At 43.2% G+C, this 26,160-nt stretch overlaps 1 protein-coding gene across 1 annotated transcript in view; it reads right to left on the bottom strand.

The window, feature by feature from the left end:
• Nucleotides 1-26,160, bottom strand: part of LOC310965968 (cadherin-2-like) — a 145,009-nt gene that overhangs the window by 4,218 nt on the left and 114,631 nt on the right. The window contains exon 15 of the mRNA XM_083939734.1: nt 15,753-15,914. Coding sequence (XP_083795860.1) covers nt 15,753-15,914 — 162 coding nt within the window. The remainder of the gene's footprint in view (nt 1-15,752; nt 15,915-26,160) is intronic.

The raw sequence follows: 26,160 nt of genomic DNA, 5'->3' as shown, positions 1-26,160 counted from the left end.
GGTTAGCACGGCCGCCCAAGAGCTGGGCTAACAGCACACATTACTAAATAAAGTATACAAAATTATTTTTTGAGGGTAGAATCTGACACGGGAGGTCTAGTCAGGTGCAGGCACTCCCGTGTCTTTAGCGGAGATAACACTGGCTCCGGTAGTGGAGTGCAGGCAGCATATATGATCTATGATTTAAACTGATATTCAACACAGTACCATGCTCATAGACTATAAAACACCGACCTTCACAGCAAAAATCCTTCCACTGCTCCAGATTAGCATCTAGTGTATTTGTCATAGATAGCAGGCTGTACTGCAAGTCCTGGTGGAAGTGTGGCTATTTAACTAGCATTACAGAGCTAACACGGTGTGTTCCTAAACCACCTGTTGATACAGTTGATCTAAGAGCAAATCATCTTGTCACTTATAGTAACACCACCACACAAATGATCGCAGTCCAGGTCAAGATGATGGAGTTAGCATGCTAATGATGCTAATCCTGACAACTAGCCTCCGAGGAGAAGTGAGGGCCAGTGGCTAGCTGTCACTCAAGAGGCCACGCCCCTAATTATTCATAAACTTTAGCCTCCAATTAAATAAAAACTAGCCTGGTAACAAAAAAATCACCCCCCTCAGTGTTGTCATGGAGATATGACCTATATATAATGTTTTTTTGTACCGGGCCTTAAATATGTTTAATTATGCTGTGAAAATGGGCTGTTTAACAGGGGGGTCAATGAGAAACTGCTCTATTATCTAACTTGCCCCTAGTGGAGATGCAGTTTTTGGCACTTTGTTGGATCGACTAGGAAGTCGTTGTGGTGGGGGCTTGGTATCCATGATATTTTGGCTTCACTTTTGTACAGTGGGAGGGAATGAATGTCTTCTATCTATGGTCAAGACCATATATATATACATACACACACATATATATATATATACAATATATTTCCTTTGAAGGAATCCAACTGTATTCTGCATCACATCCATATACCCTTATAGACTGACTATGAGATGCCCAGTACTACAGTCTACTGCAGGTTACTGTTGGAGACAACACATCACCACTGGATCAGCTGGGGCGTCAGTGTGCTCCTGCTGAGGAAGAGCAGTCTTACTATTAAAACCTTCACACACACATGTTTGATGTGGAATAAAGAGCATGCACATTCATGCCAGCCCTGTGTCACAGGTTAATTGGTGGAGTTCTGTACTCATCATTTTTAAAATGGAGGACATTCATTAAAAATGGACACTGCCTTGTTTGGACCAGATATTTTCCACAGTGGACAGCTCACACTCAGTGTATCTCTGAGACTGAGAGAAGCAGGATTTATGGTTGAGAGAGCTACAAGACTCTCACTATATCTAGTGCAGGATTACAGTAATCCTATAATATTTCTATAGTAAGGCCAGGGGTGTTATAGAAACCTGTGTTCATGCTTCCATTCCAAAGCAGAGCAGTGTAAGACCCATGTTAAACCCTGTCTGATGACCCTTGTTGACCCATTCAGACCATCACTTTCCCAGAGAACTGGGATTCAAACTTCCCCGTAGTGGGATGTGGAGATCACAATCTGTGTGTGTGTGTGTGTGTTTGTGTGTGTGTGTGTGTGTGTGTGTGTGAGATGGTTGAGATGGACAGTAGGGAGTGCTGGGGGAGAAGGGGGGATTATGGAGGAGCGTAGAAGAGAGAAGGATTTGGGTCAGGCAGGACAGATGCTGACTTTATCTCCAGGAGGAGATTCAATAGATTACCCAGCATAGCCTGAATTTACAACCAGCAAACCCTCCCTCCCTCCCTCACATACACAGACACAGACACACACACACACACACACACACACACACACCATTTTTATGAACTCACTCAAAGAACTGCACACTGGTAGAATGAAAGAAATGTCTAAAATTAACAGCTAAAACCTGTTGCCCAAGGTAGCAGTCCAGAAAATTTGTGTTCTACTGCGCAGAATTGTAAATAAGATGAGTAGTGGAAATGTTTTGTGGGCCACGTCTGCCGTGTGAAGACACTGAAGACACTCCTGTCACTCTGAAGAGAATTAACACACAGAGGGGAAGCAGGACCAGAAGCATCAGCTTGTCATGTCTGCTGCATTAAGCTGTCTAGATCAGCTTGCCATGTCTGATAGCTCCTGTTCATTATTCATATATCAGCTTGGCAGACGTCTTTATGCAGCCTGACCAATAGACACACACAAACAATATGGAAGCAGCAACAATCACGAGCCAGTAGATGCTCCGTGCACTCAAGATTTGATGACAGTCATCAGCCCTGTTAAAGGAAGAGTGGAGTATTTTCTACGTTTCCAAGTCCATCTTGTTAAAGGTTGAATATGTAGAATCTTTATTAAAAGCTATGTATATTTTTAAATAATACACCCACAGGGTGTTTTGAGGGGTACATAATGAAAGTATTGCTTTTCCATTTAAAAAAAATAATAATTTAGTCTGAATTAATAATAATAATAATATAATTTTTTTTTACGGGTTTGACAAGGACTTTCTGTCCCGTTCTGTTTCCATGGTGGCAGCCAATAGCGTTGGGCGTGCTGATTGCCAGGGTTGTCTGTTGTTGGGTGCAGCTACTGTAGGCTGGCACTGGGTAAAATGGAGTTTGCCAATCCTGCAGCTGCTTCGGAGCCTCAGTGAAGGGGGCGTTATTTGTCCCAGCAGCTGAGTGAGCGGAGACGGGCAAAAACCAGAGTCAATATAAGCCAAGCATTCACTCCATGGACTGAGAGAAAGGAGAGAAACGCAATTAAAACGCACGCCCAAATGGCTACGTTTCTCCTTGATTGCTAACATCACTTTCATCTTTACTTAGCTGGAACGGCTAATGCTAACGGCTAACGGTAACCATCAGTCAAACTCCTACTTGTTTTTATGGTGCGATTTACCGGATGGGATGGGTTCAAACAGGCTCAAACAGACTCTGGTCTCCTGTCTCCTCGCTTGACACACTCTGCAACGAACCTGGCAACCCGACTGCTTGAATTATTTTTTGTTGTTGCAACTACGATCTTGAGACACTAGATGGCGGTGTGCTGCTCATCCTCCATATTCAACTTTTAATTGTGAGTCATGTTAATCCATTTGAGAGGTTGTAGCACTTTGCATAACATTTAAAGGTATTTAAATCAGATTGATGAAAAGCACGGGCATATATTCACCTTCTCACTTGGGCTGACCCATATGCCATTTTATAGATTATAATGTACACTCAAGTCAGTGTAGCCAATCTTCTACACTTAGGGTGTTTTCACACTTCATCAAACCCTGGAGCTTGTACCCCCTTGGTGCGGTCTGTTTGGGCAGGTGTGAACAATGTAATCGCACTCGGGTGCGGACCAAAAAACCCTTGGTCCGGTCACAAACAAACTCTGTTACATTTCGGCATGGTTCATTTGCGGTGAGAACTGATCTGACCTTGATCCAACCCAAGTTTGAGCTAAACGGTAGTGATGTCCAAATGAAGCTTCATGAAGCATTTTCTTCACTCCACTAGATGGAGCTCTTGGTTTAAAGGGAAAGGCTCAATGTGCTTTGTTGAACATGAGTGAGTGACCCACCGATAACGACAGCAGCAAACAACATGAGCTCCTGAAGATTATCTCTTCTTTTTGTCTTGAAATGAGATAAACTTTCAATTTTGTCTCAAATTCTGAAGAGGAAACTCTTCTAGAGGAATTACCTAGCTGACAAACTCTCCAGAAGACAACAAACACACACGAACAACAAACAGGAAGAGGAACACAGCCAGAGAAGGAAGTGAGTGAGAGCACCACACACAATACAGCCAGCACAAGGACATATAAGAACAAAATAACTACCTATAAATTAATTTCAGTTAGTTTGGAGTTAAAGCTTAAAGCTAACAACTAGCTAACAGCTAACCAACAAGACTGAACCCCTTAGCAACGGTTACTAAGGAATTGGAACAACAACAGCCATGCAGCCTCTGAGTCCTGGAGCCTCAGACACAGCTCGTATTAGGGGTGGAACGGTTTATTAAAAAAATCCTTTGCTTGTCACAGTTCAGTACACGTGTGTACCATTCGGTTTATGAGGTGCAACGTAGCGTAAGCCTTCATGATCCCTGTCCTTTCTCGAATCCGTCTCAGCGCGTCAAATCCCAGCGTCCTGGGAGACTTGCTCCACAAGCTCCCTGTAGGCACACGGCCACAACCCTACGAATGCTCCCGCTACGCACGCTCCCGCTTCGCTCTTCTTCGTGGGTTTCTGAATCCTCTTGGCAGCAGCTCGCCAAGCTCCGCTCTGTTGTTGTTCTCAATTGTTGTGTCTGTGTCTCAGGTGGTCTCCACAGATAGAGACACAGATAGAGACATATTCATGTGTATAGCCTATATCCCCCCATCAGAGTCCCCCTACTATAACGAAAACAGCTTCTCCATCCTTGAAGATGAGATCAGCTTCTACCAGACATAAGGAAACATGCTGATCTGTGGTGACCTTAACACCAGAACAGGCACAGAACCAGATCTGATCAATGCACAGGGAGACAGACATTTACCTGGCCAGATCAACATCCCCGTTCCTTCACACAGAAACAGGAACAACTTTGACAAAACTGTCAACAGAAATGGGCAGCAACTGCTGCACGCTGGGTCTGTACATCGTCAACGGTCGGCTCGAGGGGACTCCTTTAGTCTCTACCATCACAGCTCTCCTCATGGCAACAGCACTGTGGACTACAGTATTACAGACCTGGAGCCCTTCAGTGTAAGAGCATTCACCGTCAGCCCCCTCACACCCTTATCTGATCACAGCAAAACTGCTGGCTAAGATCCAGAACCTGCAGCCGAGGTTGGCCCTGATGGCATCTTAAATGAAATGCTCCAGTTTAGCAGCCAGAAAATCAAGACTGCCATGTTGAAATTATTCAATCTCATACTTAACATTGGAAATTTTCCTGACACCTGGAGCCAAGGGTTTATCACCCCAATCTTCAAAAGTGGAGACAAAAATGATCCAAACAATTACAGAGGCATATGTCTCAGCAGCAACCTGGGGAATTTATTCTGCAGCATCTTAAACAGTCGACTGCAAAACTTCCTCATTGAGCACAAAGTCCTGAACAAGAGTCAGTCAACACAGAACCACTGAGCACATCTACACCCTCCACACCCTCATCCAGAAACACGTCCACCAGAACAACAACACCATCTTCTCTTGTTTTGTAGATTTCAAGAAAGCATTTGACTCAATTTGGCATCATGGTCTGTTTCTGAAATTACTAGAAAAAGTATTGGAGGAAAATTCTACGATATTATCAAGACAATGTATATAAATAATAAATGTGCTGTCAAAATTGGAACTAGGGAAACATACTTCTTCCCTCCAAAGTAGAGGAGTGAAGCAGGGCTGCAGTCTGAGTCCCACCCTGTTTAACATTTACATCGACACACTGGCCAAATCCCTGGAAGTGTCAGGATCCCTAGTCTGACCCTCTCTGACACATAAGTCAAATTTTTACCGTTTGCAGATGACCTAATACTGCTTGTTCCATTAAAGGAGGCTCTACAAAAGCAACTAGATCACCTGCAAAAGTTCTGTCAGACCTGGGCCCTGACCGTTAACCTGGAGAAGACAAAAGTCATGGTCTTCCAGAAACGACGCAAGAGTCAGAAACATCCCCACAGGTTCCACCTGGACTCTACGGACATAGAATACACACACAGCTACACATATCAAGGACTAAATATCACATCGATGGGAAATTTCAATCTGGCCATTAAGGATCTCAGAGACAAAGGCAGAAGAGCTTTCTGGACTATAAAAAAAGTCTTAAAACATAGATATCCCAAAATATTTTAATCCATAATTGAACCAATCGTAGTGTATGGTAGTGAAGTGTGGGGCCCTCTCTGTCAGGGTTTTGGGTCCGGGGCACCCTGCTGGTCTGTTTGTGTACTGTTGGCCATGCCTTTGTTTGCAGACCATGTGGTTTTTGTCCACACCTGTCCTGCCAATTAATTTGCTTGTTACCTTGTTTTCTCCTGCCCAATGATTGGTCTCTTTCTCCCTATTTAAGTTCAGCCTTCTCAGTATCCTTTGTCAGATTGTGCTTGCAAGATTGTGTGCTACACTGCCTGTATTGGATTTACTCTGCCGTTGTTCGGATTACTCTGCCCGTGTTGGAATATCTCTGCCTGTATTGGATTCACTTTGTTAGTTTTGATTTTTTGTTCCTGTCCACTGCCGGAAAGAGTTTTACCCTTTGTTACCTGATTGCTCTGTGGATTGCTCTGCCTCTGTTCCCTGGACACTTGATGGACTTTGTTTATTTAAAACCTTAGTTGGATTTTGTGTCTTCAGAGCTTTGACTCTTCTAAGAACTGGACTAACTGAAAATAAAACCTGTTCATTGAATCCGCTTCTCACCTGGTCTGCTTTTGGGTCAAAACCAGCTAGCCTAACAGTACAATCTGACCACAATGGACCCAGCAGACCCAACCCAAGTTAAAACTGCTTTAGAACGACATGGGATCATGATTGGGAGACAGCAGACCCAACTGGACACCGTGTCAGCGAGCATCAGAGATCTGACTGCCCAGATTCAGCCTTTCCAACTAGCTCACTCTGCCTCAGCTGCCTCATCCCCTCTCCAGCCAGCCTGTGAGCCCCGTCTTCCCCCTCCCAAGAAGTACGCTGGTGAGCCCGGCACATGCCGTTCCTTTTTCTCTCAATGTTCATTGATTTTCCAACTGCAACCTACCACCTTCCCCACCGATCGGGCCAAAGTGGCTTATGTTATTACCCTACTCTCGGGGCGAGCAAGGGAGTGGGGAACGGCCCTCTGGGAGGCAGAGCCGCCATGTTGCGATGAGTTTTCGTCTGAGATGAAAAGGGTCTTCGACCGCTCCAAGCATGGACATGAGGCTGCTCGTGAACTGCTGCGCATGCGCCGGGGCCGCAGGCCTGTGTCCGATTATGCCATTGATTTCCAAACACTTGCAACCTCAACCGCTTGGAATGCAGATGCCCTGTTTGATACTTTCCGGAATGGACTGTCTGAAGACATTAAAGACGAGCTGGTGTCTCACGATCTGCCAACCTCCTGTGAGGCCTTGATTAACCTTGCCATCTTTATAGACAGTAGACTTCAGGAGCGCCGCCGAGGAAGGTTCCCTGGGCTTTCCCTGCAGCCCTCTTCTGGTTCTCCTGTCAACCAACCAACCCCTCTGCCTGCTTCTGGTATCCCTGACCCTGAGCCGATGCAAATTGACCGCACTCGCCTGACCCCAGAGGAACGTCAGAGGCGAATTCAGTCCCGGTCCTGTCTGTATTGTGGCCAGCCCGGCCATTTCATCACCAGATGTCCAGTAAAAAACAACGCTCGCCAGTAGCTAGGGGGGTACTGGTGAGCGTGACGTCCGTTGAACCCTCCTCCATGCAACGAGCTCTCTTATCAGCTACCTTGAAATGGGGGAAGCTGCAACAGCAAGTGACGGCTCTCATTGACTCTGGGGCAGAAGCAAACTTCATTGACGCCCACTTCTTGTTCCAATGCGGAGTGCCTACAACAGCCCTTAAGACTCCTCTGGTGGCTAATGCCTTGAATGGACAGCAGTTGGCCTAGATCACCTGTGTCAGCGTTCCGGTGAGTCTGCATCTCTCGGGTAATCACCATGAACAGCTGTCTTTCTATGTTATTGATTCTCCACAAGCCCCCGTAGTGCTTAGCCATCCCTGGCTTGTTAAACATAATCCTAACATTGACTGGGTTAGTGGGGAGATTGTGGGATGGAGCTTGTTCTGTCACTCTCATTGCCTTCTTCATGCTCAGGCTCGTTTTACTCCAGATCCCAGATCCTCTGAAGTGTTTCCAGATCTTTCCTCAGTCCCTGCAGACTATTCGGCCCTCAAAGCTGTTTTTAGTAAGTCCAAAGCCTCTTCCTTGCCACCACATCGCCCTTATGATTGTGCCATTGATCTCCTGCCCGGCACGTCCCCCCCTAGGGGGCGCCTTTACTCCCTCTCCCGGCCGGAGACTGAAGCCATGGACAAGTATATCCAGGAGTCCTTGGCAGCGGGCATCATCTGTCCTTCCTCCTCTCCTGCTGGTGCCGGTTTTTTCTTTGTGGGCAAGAAAGACGGCTCCTTACGACCTTGTATCGACTACAGAGGCCTCAATGACATCACCATCAAGAACCGCTACCCGCTCCCTTTGATGTCTTCAGTGTTTGAGTTACTTCAAGAGGCCAGAGTGTTTACCAAACTTGACCTCTGGAGCGCCTACCATCTAGTTCGTATCCGTGAGGGGGATGAGTAGAAGACTGCCTTTAACACCACCTTCAGTCACTATGAGTACCGTGTCCTCCCATTGTCCTCTTCTTCTTCTTCTTCTTCTTCTTCTTCTTCTTCTTCTTCTTCTTCTTCTTCTTCTTCTTCTTCATTTGGCCTTACCAACGCCCCAGCTGTTTTTCAGTGTCTGGTAAACGATGTACTCAGAGATATGATTAATAAGTTTGTTTTTGTTTATTTGGATGATATCCTAATTTTCTCCAAGTCCCTAGCCGAACACAGATCCCATGTCCGAAAGGTGCTTCAGCGCCTCCTGGAGAACCAACTCTACGTGAAAGCAGAAAAGTGTGAGTTTCACAGGAACTCCGTCTCTTTCCTTGGGTATGTGGTCTCAGCCGGCACTGTCGAGATGGACCAACAGAAGATCAAGGCAGTGGTGGAATGGCCTACTCCCTCTACCCGACGAGAACTCCAACGCTTCCTCGGGTTTGCCAATTTTTATCAACGTTTCATACGTAATTACAGTGCATTGGCTGCCCCCCTAACAGCTTTGATTTCTACTTCTGTTACGTACTCCTGGTCTACCAGGGCAGAGGAAGCATTTCTGACCATGAAGCAGCGTTTCACCTCTGCTCCAATCCTGATCCAGCCAGACCCGGATTTGCAGTTCATTGTGGAGGTTGGTGCATCCGATGTTGGCGTGGGAGCAGTACTGTCCCAACGTTCGGCCAAGGACAACAAGGTCCACCCCTGTGCCTTCTTTTCTCACCGTCTGACACCATCTGAATGGAATTATGATGTGGGCAATAGGGAACTGTTTGCAGTGAAGATGGCCCTGGAGGAGTGGAGACACTGGTTGGAGGGGGCCACCGTGCCATTTCTTGTCTGGACCGACCATAAGAACCTTGAATATATCTGCTCTGCTAAAAGGGTTAGTCCTCGCCAAGCTCGTTGGTCCATTTTCTTCTCTAGGTTCAATTTTACTCCGTCCTATCGTCTTGGCCACAAGAACGTGAAGTCTGATCCCCTCTCCCGACAGTTCAGCTCCTGTGACGAGATCCAAGAACCAGATCCCATCCTGCCTGCCCACTGCTTTGTCCAGGCAGCACATTTTGAGATTGAATCTGTTGTGGCTGCAGCCCAAGCTAGGGAAGCAGGGCTCAGCTAGTGCCCCACTAACCGCCTCTTTGTCCCAAGTTCTGTTCGTTCTCAGGTTCTGCAGTGGGGTCATTCGTCTAGGCTGTCCTGTCATCCAGAGTCTAGAAGAACTCAAGCCTTCATCAGTCGGCGCTTCTGGTGGCCTACGATGAGTAAGGATGTCCGCGACTTTGTCGCTGCCTGCCCTGTCTGTGCCTGGAACCAGACCTCCATACAAACCCCCTGCTGGCTTCCTGCAACCCCTGCCAGTCCCAAGAAGACCCTGGTCTCACATCTGCCTTGACTTTGTCACTGGTCTACCTCCCTCTGATGGAAACACCACTGTTCTCACAGTCATTGGCCGCTTCTCCAAGTCAGTACTCTTTATTACCTTATCCAGTCTTCCGTCTGCCAGTGAAACGGCCAATATAATGGTTCAGCATGTGTTCAAACTGCACGGGTTGGCCCTGGAGGTGGTATCGGACAGAGGTCCGCAGTTTACGTCCAGTTTCTGGAAAGCCTTTTGTAAGCTCCTCGGAGCATCTGTTTGCTTATCTTCTGGGTTTCATCCACAAACCAACGGCCAGACGGAGAGGGCTAACCAGCAACTGGAGACGGTTCTTCGCTGCATGGCCTCCCAAGACCCGACATCCTGGAGCCGGCAGTTACCTTGGGCGGAGTACGCCATCAACTCCCATATTTCCTCCTCCACTGGCCGGTCCCCTTTCGAGTGCTCCTTGGGCTACCAACCACCTCTCTTCCCAGACCAGGAGTTGGAGGTGGGGTCTCCCTCTGCCGAATCCTTCATCCGCCGCTGCCGTCGAACGTGGAGGCGCACCCGGGCAACCCTCCTTCGTACCTCGATCAAGATGAAGGCCCGGGCTGACAAGCACCGCACCCAAGCTCCACGCTACCGCCAGGGCCAGCGGGTATGGCTTTCAACCCGGGACCTTCCCCTGAAAACGGAGTCCCGCAAACTGACCTCCCGTTTCATCGGGCCCTTCCCCGTTGCCAATGTCCTTAGCCCCACTGCTGTCCGGCTCGAGCTCCCCGCTCCCCTTCGCCGTATTCACCCCACCTTCCACGTCTCCAAAATCAAGCCGTTCATCACCAGTCCCTTGCACCCTAAGCCAGACCCTCCCCCGCCCCCACGGCTTGTTGACGGTTCTGAAGCGTACACGGTACGCAAGCTTCTCGACGTCAGGCGTCGGGGCCGAGGACTCCAGTGCCTCGTGGACAGGGAGGGCTACGGTCCTGAGGAGAGGTGCTGGGTCCCAGCCCGGCACATCCTGGACCCGACACTGATAAGAGACTTTCGCAGTCGGCAACCCGCCAAACGCAAAGTGACGCCCGGAGGCGTTCGTTGAGGGGGGGGGGGTAGTGTCAGGGTTTTGGGTCCGGGGCACCCTGCTGGTCTGTTTGTGTACTGTTGGCCATGCCTTTGTTTGCAGACCATGTGGTTTTGTGTTTGTGGCTGTGTGTGACTTTGTTTATTTAAAACCTTAGTTGGATTTTGTGTCTTCAGAGCTTTGACTCTTCTAAGAACTGGACTAACTGAAAATAAAACCTGTTCATTGAATCTGCTTCTCACCTGGTCTGCTTTTGGGTCAAAACCAGCTAGCCTAACACTCTCATGAACCAAGACTTCCAAAAATGGGACAAACACCCAATCGAAAGCTTGCACACTGAGATCTGCAAAAGCATCCTCAAAGTTCACAGGAACACCCCCAACAACGGATGCAGAGCTGAACTGGGCCAATTTCTACTTTTAATTTGGATCCAAAAAAGAGCAATAAAGTTCTACCAACACCTCAGAGCCCAGCTCCTACCACTACAAAGCCCTACAATGCCAAGAGGAGAGCAAAGTAGGAAGTCCCCTCAGCCAGCTGGTCCACAGGCTGGGCTCCAACAGCACTGGGCACCAAGACCGTCCTCACACCATCCAGCCCTACCAAATTATAGCAAAAGAAAAAGACAATTACATCAACTATTGGACATCCCAAAGCAACCTTCAATGCTATTTGGCCCTAAACAGACAATACTCCATGGCAGATTATCTGAGCTCTGTAACTGACCCGGGACTGAGAAAAACTTGACTATGTACAGACTCAGCGACCACAGTCTGGCCTTAGAGAGCGGCAGACCAGTGACGTGCAGTGAGAGTTGGGGTTGGGGAGGCACAAGTCAGATTTATAAACATACAGTAGAATGCCAATAGGATAGGATGAGAGAATAGGAGAGAATAGGGAGAATAGGGAGAATAGGAGTGAATAGGATGCTGAAAACCATTTTAAAACACCAGTGCCACTGTATATTGCAGTATACTGTATCTTACCTTTACTGACTGAAAGGTCCAGCTTTGAAAAATGTCTTAGTTTAGAAAGAGAGAGAGCGCGAGCGCACTAGTTAATCAATCACTAATTTGAAAATAAAAGAAGAAATATAATTTGGCAGCAATAATTTTAACCTGACTCTCGCCGGAGGAATTTTGTTCTGCCTTGCTGACGCCTTAACTCCGCCTAGCTCCACTCAACCATCTGGAATTGCTCGATAGCCGAGTGGTTTTAGGGTCCGCAAAAACGGTCAGGCCAATCTGGACCGCCGGGCGGGGTTTTATTTTTTATAGTTGTGACATAGCAGAGAAACAATTGTGGCGGCTTGCATCGAGGAAGCAGACGTCAACATGGATGCTGCTGTTTCATCCATGTCGTCCAGTCTAGAGAATCTTTCTTCTTAAAATGGACACCAGAGAACGGCTCTGAAGGCTTTTGTTGGTGGAAACAATGTCGGCTGTTCTGTTTGGCATTTCCCTGCTTTTCTCTCATTAGAGTCACAGGTTGGTTTTGATATGAGTGGTTGAAGTAGCACAGCAATAAAGATTATGGACAAGTGGTTTATCCAATCATATGCAAGGATTTTTGATAAGGCCCAGCCTCCTGAGATCACTTCCCTCTGGCGCGATCCCAGATGTGAGAGAAGCAAGGAGGAACCAAATTAATGTGCCGAGAGTCAGGTTACCATAATATAGCCATCCAAGTAAAGTCTATATGTGAGAAATACTCACTCAGATGCAGGTTGCTCAGAACAACAGTGTGCTGTTACTAACTCTGAGAATGAATCACATTACATTTAATATTTGAAGTACTACATCATGGAGCAGGCTACTCCTCCCAAAACACATGCGGGCTTATACCTCATTTGAATTCCTATTGGAGCCAATACACCTCTTTCTTTCCAAAGTTGCCCTCACACTGCCAATTAAATAAAAAAGAGGTGGAATCATTTTTCAGCATGAGTGTCCCTTTTTCTTTGGAATACCGTGTTATAATACTGTCACTGCAAAATACTGCAAAATACATCCTAGGGTCCTCCTACATAAAATATTTGAGCATCAAACAATTAATTTCCTACATTCTGGTAAATATTTTGGCACCAATTTATAGTGTAAGTGTCTTTATTTATATGAAGACAACCATAATGGCATATAATGCATTAAGACTCAGATTTCTGTATTGATTTGAAATATTTATTCTCCTGCAGATCAACTTTTCTGATTTAATGTTGACATGGAGGCATGATTAAATCTCTCTCTTCTCTTATTTAAAAAGAACTATGTGCAGTTTAAACATTAAACGTCACCATTAGATGCACTTTATAGCTTTAAGCTTATTTGCATTGTGTCTTTTGTTTGGGAAAGTGACCTCTTTAAATGTGACACCGGTTCACACATTTATACACACTTTATTTAATTTCAATTCATTTATAAACCCCTGGACTTTAATGTGTTTCAGCAAAATTTCGGCATCATTCAAAATATAACTCAACCCATCTGTGTTCTCAGAACAGGACACTCACTATATTTAGAGAATAAAGTTGTGATTTAAGAATAAAGTCACAATATTTATGTCCTATAGCCTGCTGTGCCTCATGTTAGTGCTCTGCTGATGGAAGTATCTTATTCAGACTGCCAGACAGAGACAGAACCTTCATGTGGGATTCGGGTCTCTGGTCTAAACTAAATTATGAGCTGCTTTTCACCAGAGGTGGAAAACTGAAATTATGTCTGAAATATACGGGGTGACACGTCTGCTGTAGCGTGCAGGAAGCAAAGTGCGTCACTATGAAAGCTGCGTACACCCAACTCTATTTTCACACACAAAGTTAGTGGTCAGAGGACAGACTCAAAAGTTTTATTTTATTTAAGACATAACATGTCACTCTTGTCTTCATACATGGTTCCCACTCTTTTTAAGAAATCATTTTCCTTAGTCTTACTGTTAGCCTTGACGATGCTGAGGATGCTTCCTAATAATTGGAAGGAGACCCCCCCTTTTTTTCCTTGTCTTTTTTCTTTGATTACTTTATTTACTTTCACTGTTGTTTGCAGTTTTTTACTCTATTTTGTCTCATTGTACCTCAATCATTTACTTGTTATATGTTAGTTAATTACCTAGTTATTTACTGTGACTACGTCTGACATGGTTTGTTCGGAGGGATAGTGAGATTCATGTTGGGGTTTTTCTTTTTCTCTTTCACTTTAAAGCAGACGCTCTGACGCAGTATGCAACTGTTGTACTTTTATTTGCCTGTCTGCAAAAACTCAATAAAGAAATTTGGGGGTAAAAAGAAATCATTTTCCGAGAGCTTTTCTTGAAAATACATATCATTTAGGGGCAGGCCTGGTGCTGACACATCAACCCTAGGCTTCTTAGCGGCTCCAGTCAATCAGCCCTGCAGATTGACTAACATGGGAGTCAAAATGAAAAGAGTGTTCCATTTCGGGTCTGGTAAAACCACTTTAAAGTGTCATACTGTGCAGCTTTTCCTACACTAAGTTAAGTTTCAAACCAGAAAACCTAGGTTATCATAGGCGATCTGAGTGAGGGGCTAAAATACTGTTCAAATTTTCCAGGACAATAAAGATCATATCCAGGATATTTGCTCATTTTACCATGAAGCCGGCCCCTGCCGCAGACTGTAAGAAAAAGGAACACAGTGACAGAGTGCCACATACGGTCTCTTTAAGGAGCTGTCTGTGGGATAAACTAAACTCCATGTATTTAGGGAGCCAGGCTGTGTCCAGGTCTGAGGCCAGCTAATCCTGACCATTAGCAAAGCTAATTAAGAATTACAGACACTGTACTCAGTGTTCTCTGCCTCTCACTCCCTCAGGGCTGTTCAACAAACTAGTGTCAGCTGCTGATGTGCCAAGCACACTTTGTCACATATCACTGCTAAATCACTGACACTTTTTTATTCCAGGGGAGCGGACTGTACGACTGAGCCTAAACCTGAAAATATTTTAAATCTGCATCACTCAGTGCGTTTACATGCTCAGCAGTAACCCGAAAATGATTACCTCAGTTAAAGGAATAATCAGATTATTTAAATTCCATTTGTATACATGCGCGGGGGAGAATTGGAAGGTGGCGCTCAACCAACATACAGCTGGTCAGAATACGGGTTTATTTTCCGGTTTCTCCTTTCTTGGTAGTGATGTTAGTTGCCATGGTGAAGTCCTCCCTTGGTTTAAAGGTAACACAATATTATTGTTGTTTTTTCACGTTGTTTTCGGCTCTGTTGCTTCCTGGTTTATTCTATTTCCGGGTCAAAAGCCACTGCCACGGGAGTTATAACCCACGCGCAGACGCAACACCTGATAATACTCCGGATAAGCTGTTTACATGCATGAATACTCAGGTTAATCAAGGTGTTATTTAGGTCTGTAAACCGGGGTATGAAAATCCGATCTTACCTGGGGTAGGGTCTTTACATTGTGTTTGAGTATTTCCTAAATCTGAATATCATCAGGTTTTGAAACTGCAGGTAAACACACTGATTTTGTGTGACCATTTTTGTCAGTGCTTCCCTATGTGGATACAGGCGTTGCATTGTGTTTTAATTAGTAATCAAAGTCTCTAAATCTTACAGTGGGCTAATTCCCATACAAGCTACAAAGAGCATCTGAACTTCAATACCCTTAAATCCTGTGAGGTGATGAGGTAAACGCCACACCTGAGCCAGTCTTTGATGCTTCATACCAAAGGAGACAAAAAGAACGAGAGAAGCAAAATATCCCTTTGGAAAGTCCAGCTTTTTCTGGACACAGGGTTTGCTTACTGCAGTCAAACAGACAGTTTGTATTTCACTCAAGTGGTGATTCATCACTTCCTGTGTGCTGAGAATTGCATGTGCCCGACACCTGAATGTAATCTGGGCGAACAGATTGAATCTCAGTGAGTGAGGATGAGACTCCATCCTTTTGCTGGTTCAGACATTTTACACAAAGATGTTACCATAGAGCTTTCACTTGGAGACCCTATGTGCTGCTGTACCTCGTGGATGAAGTCTCCTATGTCTCCTGGGTGGGGGGCAGCAGAGCGGAGGGGGTACTGGTGGTCATGATGCAGAGGCCTCTCATCCAGACGTCTGATCCCCACCTTAACACAATCTGGCTCCAGGGCATCAGGCTGCTGCAGCTGACTCAGATCGTAGTCCTAAACAAACACACACACACACACACACACACAAACACACACACACGCACATTGACATGTTTGTATTAAAGTAAGTAGGTCAAGTGAAGTTCAATCTATTTATACAGCTCTATCACAAATCTTCCTCAAGAGGCCTTAGAATCTGTACAGACCTCTCTATCCTTAGAGCCTTAATTCACTGTGACGACGTCCTCACGGTGAATTAAGGCTCTAAGGCCCTCAGCGAGACCAGCTCCAACATCATATGACCCTGAAGCAGCCAAGAGACCCTTCATTAATGTTAGTGTGTGACCCAGACCAGGGGAACACAGTGGAAAGTGTTTGTTTTTTGTATTTTTATTAAAGATTTACTATTTCAGTGTGTTCCTTCCTATGTCTCTTTTATTCTCAAAAAACTGCTACTGTGACAGGTGTAGTTAATAATATAATAATAATTGCAATAATGATAATTAGTAGTAGCAGTATTCACATTAGTTATATTATTAATATTAATAGTGGTAGTAGAAGTATTATTATTATTATTATTATTACTATTATTATTAATATGAAAATGGGAGGGGCACATGGCCACATGCCCCTAAATTGAACAATGAGTGAGAGATTTGCTGTCCAATCACAGGTGACTTTACTCATGAGCTGTCTGTGGTTTCATCCAATGGTTGTTTGTGTCATTCAGGCAGACCAGACGAGTGTGAGATTGAAATGCTAATTAGAGCCATTTGCACCTAACAGGGGTACATGTCCCTCTGTCTACCCCCGCCTGTACATTTTCGACAGTTATCGGGCAAGAGCGAACTTCCCAATATAACTGCCAGGAATCAGGGATGTTTGCAGAAATTATCTGGCATTCACAGGGCCAATAATCTGGGTTCTCATGCAGTAGACATTCCAACTAAATCCACGTTGTCCTTAAGCACATCACCACCAGGAAATACAGTCTAGTCTTCACGCCCGGTCTTAGTGATGCATGCTCATGTGAAAGTCAATGTGAATACTGTCTTGCTAATGTGTAGCTGATTATTTATCATTCAGAGAAAAAGCAAAGGAAATTTCACAGACATCGAGATACAAGAATGAATAGAACACTACAGGAGAGTCGTGTCTGTGTTTGACTGACAGCAGATGGCAGGTGGAGCTCCACAGGTAAAGTGAAAGGAGAAAAATGTAAACAAACTTGGCTCACAACTGAAGAATGGAAAGTGTTAATGCAGTCTTCACCCTTCCCTTAACTTGGACCACAGCATTAAAGTTGTACTCAGTACTCAGCAGTAAGATGTAACTGCAGGTGAGCCTGTTCTTTCAGAGCCTCCATCTTGTCACATTCACGGTCACTGTGTGTTGACTTTTTTGTTGCTCTTTTGTAAACTTTATTGACACACATTCATCTCTCTACTTCAGGTCTGTCCCCTATATGTTCCCCTCTTAAATCCATTCACACACACACACACACACACACACGTTCCTGTTACACTTGCTCTTACTACAAGCCTGACTCTAAAGTTGGAATTTCCGATTACCGATTAGAAGTGAACGCAGCATAACTGTTAGTGATGATGCAGGCCGACAGACCAACCGATTTCAGTGGGGTCACTCACTCAATCAATCACCATTGTTTTAACTTCAAGACAAAGTTGAAATAAAAGTTTGGATAATCTTCTTCAAACTTCTATCACTGGTAAAACATTTGGCAATCTATTTTCATGTATGAATGAGCTAGTGAAGCTGGCTTTATTTAGCTCACAATTCACCAAGGCATCACATAAATGAACGCGATAGAACTGGAGCTGTTGCTGCAATAGACACATTGGGCCTCATTTATCCATCTTGCGTGAAAACGGGCTCAGATCTGAGCGCAAAATTGGTCGTAGGAAAGGACCCACGTGTGATCTATGAAACATTCCTATCCGACCAATCTCAGCGTACAAATGAGCGCGCCTTGATAAATGCGGCGGCTGAATTCGATCGTCATTAACATGTTACGCCCTTAAACATTCCTGTTTCGGAGGCCTCGCCCACTGAGGTCAAACATGTAGAGGAGAAATGCTGGGAAGAAAAGAAACTTTTCCGACACACAGATCGGCATCCTGTCATCTGAGATGGAGCAAAATAAAGATGTGCTTTTTGTCAGTCTTAAGAGTGGAATAAAATGGGCCCATAAAATCTGTATGGAAAAGAATAACGGCAGCGCTCCACTGTGACAGGTGGACAGGTGTAACCCAATTAAAAGCACACACGTTTGAACCTATGAATTGCAAGAAAAGCTGGGATTATATTTAGGAAACACTAAGTCAAATACATTCAACTTGCTCAAAAAATCCATTTCATTCATTTTGTAATTATGGCTGCAGTATATTTCCACAGAATATACAAAACGGTATTGTTTTGTGTTCGCTATTATCCAAGTTTGTGATTTTAAACTCTTTAAAATAGTTTAAAGACTGTAAGTAACCAATGTTCTGACCGTTGTGGGTTAGCTGTATATAAACTACTCCTTTAGGTGGAAACAACAGCCTTCTGATCCAGAATATCACCTATAATGCGAGGGGGTGCATTTCACGGCAGGGGTGCTGAATACGGCGCTCTTGCTCTGTAGCGGGGTTTGCCAGCGGGGTTATTAGGTATTCCGTAAGAGAATACCTTTGTCACCTAGAAGAACCATACCAAGATGTTAATCATCTGATACCTTGTTTGATTTAATGCAATTTATCGAGGGTAGCCACGAACCGAGGAGATGACTTTGGCTCTGCAGTGCGTCTTGCTGCAGCCACGCGCCAACACATTCATTCATTCATTCAATGTCGGGGTCGCGGGGGGCTGTAGCCGAGCTGTTTTGAAATATAAAAGAATCGTGTGTGCCCCTCCGGTCACCTGGCCACCACGTTTAAAAGCGACAGCTTGGCATCACAAATCACCTGTACATTTCTTTTATCGAGTGGTAGTTTTGGCGATTGATGAATGCGTAATCAGTCATGGATGGTGCCTTCAGACGCACATGAGTACAATCAATTGCTCCAACCACAATTTTTTATTTTTTTATTCGTTTTAAGAATCCGTTTTGATCTGTTCTTAATATGTGACTGCTTATGCTTAATGACAGCTGAGGTTTGTTCATTATTTTCAGCCAGATTTTGCTGTGCTGCACCGCAAATACACAGGCTCAAATGTGCGTACACGATCTCAGACCAGACGTGAGATTTGATCGTAGCTCCCGCTCACGTCCAAATTGATAAATGCCGACGTTTGCCAGGAAATGGTCATACGCACTTTTTTCTGCCGTACGTTCATTTAATAAATGAGGGCCAGTATGGTTAAATCATGGCTGTACGTTGTTTAAAATGCCTAATGGTGTGAAACAATCCTTTATTATATCTGAACTGAAACCAACGTTGCAATGATGTACAGAGTACTTCACGCTGTGGCAGGAATTACTTCATTGTTTCATGTAGAGCCAATCACTTATTACAAACAACCCGCAAAACACTAGACCACATTTTTACTTTTATTGTGAAACTGTGTCAGCTTTCTGGACGTACACAACTGCCCCACAATACATTGCATCTCATTAGACTGCAAAACATCCATCACCTGTCCTTGGCAGAATATTTGGGCTGCTGTAAATTCACACTTCAAACTAAATGAGAAAAATGAATGCTTGGCTTGAACTTGATTTCCAAAGCCTAACAAACCTACTTATAAATGCAAAATAATGCATTGTTATAATCGACTGATTCATGAAAGTAGCAGTGCTCATCGGGACCAACTTGTAAAAACATATGTACAAACACCTGGAATAGCAATGTGAGCTCCTTTGATGCAATGCCGGCCATTTCTCCTATATCATCCAAACTCAGGGGGGACTCTAATGCTACCTAATTAGCATCCACTTAGAGAGACCTTCTCTCACACAACATCAGCAGTCGGCGGGCAGAGGGGAAGTGTGTGTCACAGCCTCTGATCTGTTCATGTTGTGAGTCACTGCAGCAACCATCCAGAAACCATTCCGCACTCTCTGGTCTGCAGGGAAATAAAAGCAGCCCTTTCAGGACAATAACAGTATGCTGTGGACTTACCTTAGACTTTGTTCACAATAATGAATGGCCACCAGAATAATTTAATTCATTTCATTCACTATATAGTCCACTATAAAATACCCACAATGCACAGTTTATTTGAATGTACATAGAATGTACCCTACATTTGACTCCCGTATATCACAGTGCAATGCAATCGTGTTTTTTGAGGAGGAGAAGAAGAAGCAGAAGAGCCAGGTATCTCAGATTCTGCTGTAGTTACCAACAACTGTTACTCACGAGCTTACTAGTTCCTCGTGAGCTTCCTACTGTTACTCACTCGTTAAATAAATTCTTCGGGACACCACCGATGTTAACAAAACCCTACTTTCACACCATAGGAATTATTTGGGTTTTAAACTTTAAAATGTAACAGGCAACATCAATACGACCTTTTCTGTCCTGCTGAGTGTCCGGTGTACATGCAACAATTTGTTAGAAAATTCCATTGTAGTGTCCGTAGTGCTTTCCTTGGTGGGTCATATGATCAATCGCTACTGTTTTAACTCACACTTGCCGAGCTTAAATTAATCTGGCAATAAAACACTGAAAATCTATTATGAATAATAAATATAGTATATGATATACTGAGTCTGCACTTTTGCTTTTCAATTTGCCACCACATTCTCTGCTATCCGATTTCTGCTGTTGCTGTAGGGGGAAGTGCAGACACTTTAACATGGGTGCGGTGATATGTAAAAATGAACTACATTGTGGTTATCTTTTTGGGATTATTTTTTTGTTTTTTTATGCCTTATTTTGTACGTATGAAGGCTGATAGGAAATGGGAGAGAGCGGGGTTGACATGCAGCCAACCTGGGTCACTGCAGGGAGGACTCAGCCTCTGTATATGGAGGGCATGCTCTACCAGGCGAGCAATTAGGTACCACCTAAATGGGTTCTAGATCTATAAAAAGCTAAATGTAGGTGGGGGTCATGGGCAAGTTATGTAATCGGTGTTTTCCCAAACACCATGTAACACTAACTAATGGTACCGCAGCAAGATGATTGGCAGGTGGGAAAGGCATTCCAAAATGTAAAATGGTATAGTGTGTATGTTACGTGTACATAGTTGCACTGAGATAAACCAGACATATCTATTGCTCTTTATAGTAAGTGCTTCTAGATGGGTATAAACACACACACCCTAGACTACAACACAATTGACAGGGTACTTTGAAATGTATTCTGATATGATTAATAATTATCTGTTCAAATAATATTTGATAAACTGTAAAAGTAACATGTGGACATGGACAGAATATTCAAATAAATTAGAGGGTTCCCACTGTAAATCAAGTTTGGCTTCTTGTAAACCAAAGCCTTCTAACAAACACACATAAGCTGTGTTGGAAATTGTTCTCTCATCCACTCACTCCCTATTACCTTTATAGTGATTCTGAAATAGTTAACTATATGGGCAACTAGATTTCGGACACTACACTGGAATTTTCTAACAAAACGTTGCATCAGCAGAATGATAAGCATCATGTAAACACATTTAAACAGGACACTGACACGGCATTGATGTTGCATTTTACATTTCAAAAGTTGAATACCAAATTTGAAGTTTCCATGGTGTTAAAGTGTGTTTTTTTTTTTAACAATGGTTGTGTGTCCTGATTGGGAGCCCACAGTTTATTTATTTCACGAGTGAGTAACAGAAGTAAACTCGTGATAACTGTAGTTAGCTCTCAAGATACCTGGCTACAGTTAGCACCTCTTCTGTTTCTTTCTCTCCTCCGGCATTGTGGGTATTTTATAATGGACTATATAGTGAATGAAATTAACCACAGAGAATTTGAACACCGCTACAAAATGCCGTACACACTATATAGTGCACTACTTCTGTGATAGGGAAGGATTTCGAACACAGCTCACACCAAGCTCCATCACAACTGTTCCATATTTCCTAACTAGCAGTGCCTACACTGTGAACCAAACATTGTCGCATTGGGGATATAAACTCTGATATAAGATTAGACAGTTCAGATTAAAGACCATATAGAAAAGTTAACTCAAAAAGAGTTGAAAATGTAGAATTGAGTTATTATTGTGATTCTATCTGATCTATAGTCATTCTACTGTCATACTGTGTTACAGGTAATATTTAATGCATTTATCTATTATTGATCTTAGTATTCTGCCTGAGCTGCCGTTACCTGTTCAGTGAAGCATCACACGCTAGTTCCAATCTTTTTTCATATTGCAAAATGGATTATTGAGAGTTTTTCCAGTGTAATGTCAATGCATGTAGATATGTTTTCTGTTGTGAAAATGTACATGCAATATAGCCTAAGGCATTCCAATATACTAGAATATACTAGGTAGTAATATACACTAGAGATCAGCCAGATACTCAGCCGAAACAAGTATCCGGTACGGATAAAGCGCTTTACGAGTAATATATGAGTAGTAAGCGTCAATGTCTCTGCTGGGATATTGCTATGCCGATGACACCCAAATCTATGTAGCGCTATCACCAAATGACTATCGCCCCATAGATCTACTGTGCCAGTGCATTGAGCAAGTCAAACACTGGATGTGCCAAAATTTCCTTCAACTAAATGAGGATAAAACTTAGATAATTGTTTTTGGTGCTAAGAACGAAAGGTTTAAAGTCATCCAACACCTTCAATCACTGTCCCTGAAAACCTCAAATAAAGCCAGAAATCTTGGGGTTATTATGGATTCTGATTTACATTTCGACAGTCACATCAAATCAGTAACAAAATCGGCCTACTATCACCTTAAAAATGTAACAAGACTTAGAGGGCTCATGTCAGCTCAAGACTTAGAAAAACTTGTCCATGCCTTTATAACCAGAAGGCTAGACTACTGTAATGGTCTCCTTGCAGGTCTTCCCAAAAAAATTGTCAGGCAGCTACAGCTTGTTCAGAACGCTGCTGCTAGAGTTCTAACAAAGACCAAAAAATGTGAGCACATTACACCAATTCTTAAATCAATACACTGGCCTCCTGTACGTCAGAGAATTGATTTCAAAATCCTCCTGCTCACATATAAATCACTACATGGTCTAGGGCCGAGGTATATCACTGATATGCTCCCACTACATAAGCCTTCTAGATCACTAAGATCCTCTGAGACCAATCTGTTAGTGGTTTGCAGAGTAAACTCAAATCAAGGGAAAGCATCTTTCAGTCATTATGCAACAAACAGCTGGAATAAACTTCCTGAAGATTTGAGACTTTCACCCGCTCTGACCACTTTTAAAACTAGACTGAAAACATTTATGTTCACCTTAGCTTTCTGCTAAATCTTCGCACTTTTAACGTCCGCACTGTTTTGATTATTGTCTATGTTTTTATTCTCTTTGTCTTTCTGTAATGCATTTGAATTCATGACATGTTGTGCTGTGAAGCACTTTGAGTCTGCCTTGTGTATGAAAAGTGCTATACAAATAAAGCTGCCTTGCCTTGCCTTGCCTTGGGATTGAATAAAAATCCTCATAGGGTAGCAAACCGTGTCACAGCACACAGAGCAGCTCTCTGTTTTCTCCCTCTGTCACTCAGGTTCACTTTTAAGTTTTTTCAGCTTCAGGTTTGTTTTAACTTTGGTTTGTACTCACTTATTAACAGCAGACTTCTGTAAACGTGGGTTTGCTCAGATGTGCTGCTTGGTATAATAGTGTTGCGTCTCTGCATGTCGGAGATTTTTTTTTCTTTTTCTTTTTTTAACCGTCAGCTGGCTCTGACCAGTTTCTTTACTTCACACACACACACACGCACACACACACACACGCACGCACACACACGCACGCACACACGCACACACACCTGGTGTGGAAATCAAAAAGAACAAAAAAATAAATACTATTTAAAAAAAAATCCCACTGATCATAAAAAATTAAAGTTAAAAAAAGAGAGTTATGTTGAGTATGTAAGCTCTTGTTCATTAGATCCATGTGTTGTATTCATTGTTGTAAACTTGTGTAAATAGTTTGTTTGCTGTAGTGATCAAAACCATTGATCTGAAGCTCAATGCTGATGCTGTCCTGGAAATAGTTTTCTAATCAGCAATAAAGATTTCTGATCAACCATATCAATTACATGCTTAAAATAACTGGTTAAAGATTAAAGCACTGGCCATTTCAAGACAAGTCGACCCACTTCCGGGTTGGGCCCCGCCGACTCCGAGTACAGATAAGGATAATTCATATGGTAAACGGATACAGATAATGCTGTAGTCAATCATCCCTAATATACACTATACAATCACACCAAGTTGTAATCATGTGTGGTTTCACATGTGATTTGTTTTGTTATTGAATTAGAGACAAAGCAATGAGGAATGCACTGTAACTGTTATCCCCAAGTCAATGCAGATTTCCCCTTTGACATTCCACTGTCATTTTGTGTTGCAGAGTCTGCTGTGTAATAAAGTTACCCATAATTCACCTACTGGTCTTTGGTGTGTAGAGGCGACAGTAGTGTGAAGCTGCGTCTCATCACATGCAGTTGCCTGTCACATATAAATGACGTAAAGGATGTTGTCAGTCTAGTTGGCAGGGAAAATGAGGGCTAAACATTTTCCTAGCAGAAGCATAGAGCAGCTTATATGCTTGGCACCAGCAGAGGAGTTGTGTGGAAGGACACAGGGAAAATGTTCTCCAACAGAAAGCAATTAATCCTGTTTCTAGGTCCTCTTTTGTAGTACACTTAATCTTATCTGGAGGACAGATGATTGAAAACTATAGAGAAGTAGAGTGTGTGTGGCAACATTATGTGGATTTTGCTGTATGGTTCATTTTTGAGAATATGTGTGTGTGTTTGAGTGCGACTGTGTGGAATTGGGAAAGAGCAGCTTGAGGGAGGTTGCTATCACAACCACCAATGGCATTAAGGTAAACCACAGAGAGAGACACCCCAGCTAGTGATCTATGTGGATACATTGTTATATATTTGACTAGAAGGATCAGGGGAAACATATTTCCCTGGAAACATTCATATATTTGAACACCTGTAAAGGACTAATGTAAGCACAACTATCCTTAAATAAATAAATAAATAAATGAGGGTATTGATTTTCTGCTTAAAAAGGTGTCTGACTTGTTTATTATTTATGAAAATAGAAATCTTCAAATGAAAGCTAAATTTTAAACAATTTTGATCCATATTCTCCTGCTCATCTGACATCTCTACATTGAATGATGTATGATTTAATAGACTACACTGTGGTTTTATCTTCTCGTAGTGGAGTTATATCTCACTGGTTAGGGTGCTAGGCTTAGAGTTTAAACACTACGTGATCAAATCCCACTGGTGCCATGTATTTTGTGTTTATATTAGAACAAACTGCAAAAGAAGAACAAAAAGTCTAAAGCCTAAATTTGTAATTTTTTCAATCTCAGCCCATTTTTTGAACAGAATATTTGACTGAAATAAATTATGGTAAAGCACATTTCAACAACAAGACCATTAAAAGTGCTTTACATAAAATATACAGCAAGTAAAAGCAATATGCAACGTAGAAATATATAAATCACATTAATGTAACATAATTAAGTTAGAATTAAAACTTTTGAGCTTTTCAGACACTCAGACTCCTACAATGACAAGAGAACAAAAAAAACAAGAAAGGGGTAATGACAATCAGGGTGGGGCAAGCAAAAGACAGCACAAGACAGGAAATAGAAATCCAATCTCAACATAAGACAGAGATCTGTCTTTTTTTATTTATTCAAGGACTTGTGCTTACATTAGTCATTTACAAGCGTTGAAATATATCAACAAAACAATAATTCAATGTCTGTTTGGTGTATTATTTTCTCAGTGGTGCCATTTACTGGATGAAAATGGAACACAGAGAAAGTACCTTACACCCTCATATACCTGTAATGGTGCGCGCAGTCCAGATCTACTTACAGTTGCGAACAATAAACATACGAACACACGTGCGTGTAATCCCCTGAAAGAAAACATCTAACAGTGACAGACACACATGCACACGCTCTAAGTGTAGTACACTGCTTCCTGTTACGCGTGATGAAGTCTGCGCACACGTAACAACGCATACACGCATTATCTTCATGCAAGCGTTTATGCGTGAGTGCGCATAACTGTTACGCATAGTCACTCCATGTAATGTGATTACTGGTGTGCAGCAGTCATTACAGTTTTTCTCGATTGCTAAGACACATTTCTTGAAAGCTTCTC

The sequence above is a fragment of the Echiichthys vipera genome (assembly GCF_963691815.1).
Source record: "Echiichthys vipera genome assembly, chromosome: 3".
Taxonomy (NCBI): domain Eukaryota; kingdom Metazoa; phylum Chordata; class Actinopteri; order Perciformes; family Trachinidae; genus Echiichthys; species Echiichthys vipera.
The sequence above is the reverse complement of the archived record's forward strand: the minus strand, read 5'-3'. Positions and strand labels throughout refer to the sequence as shown.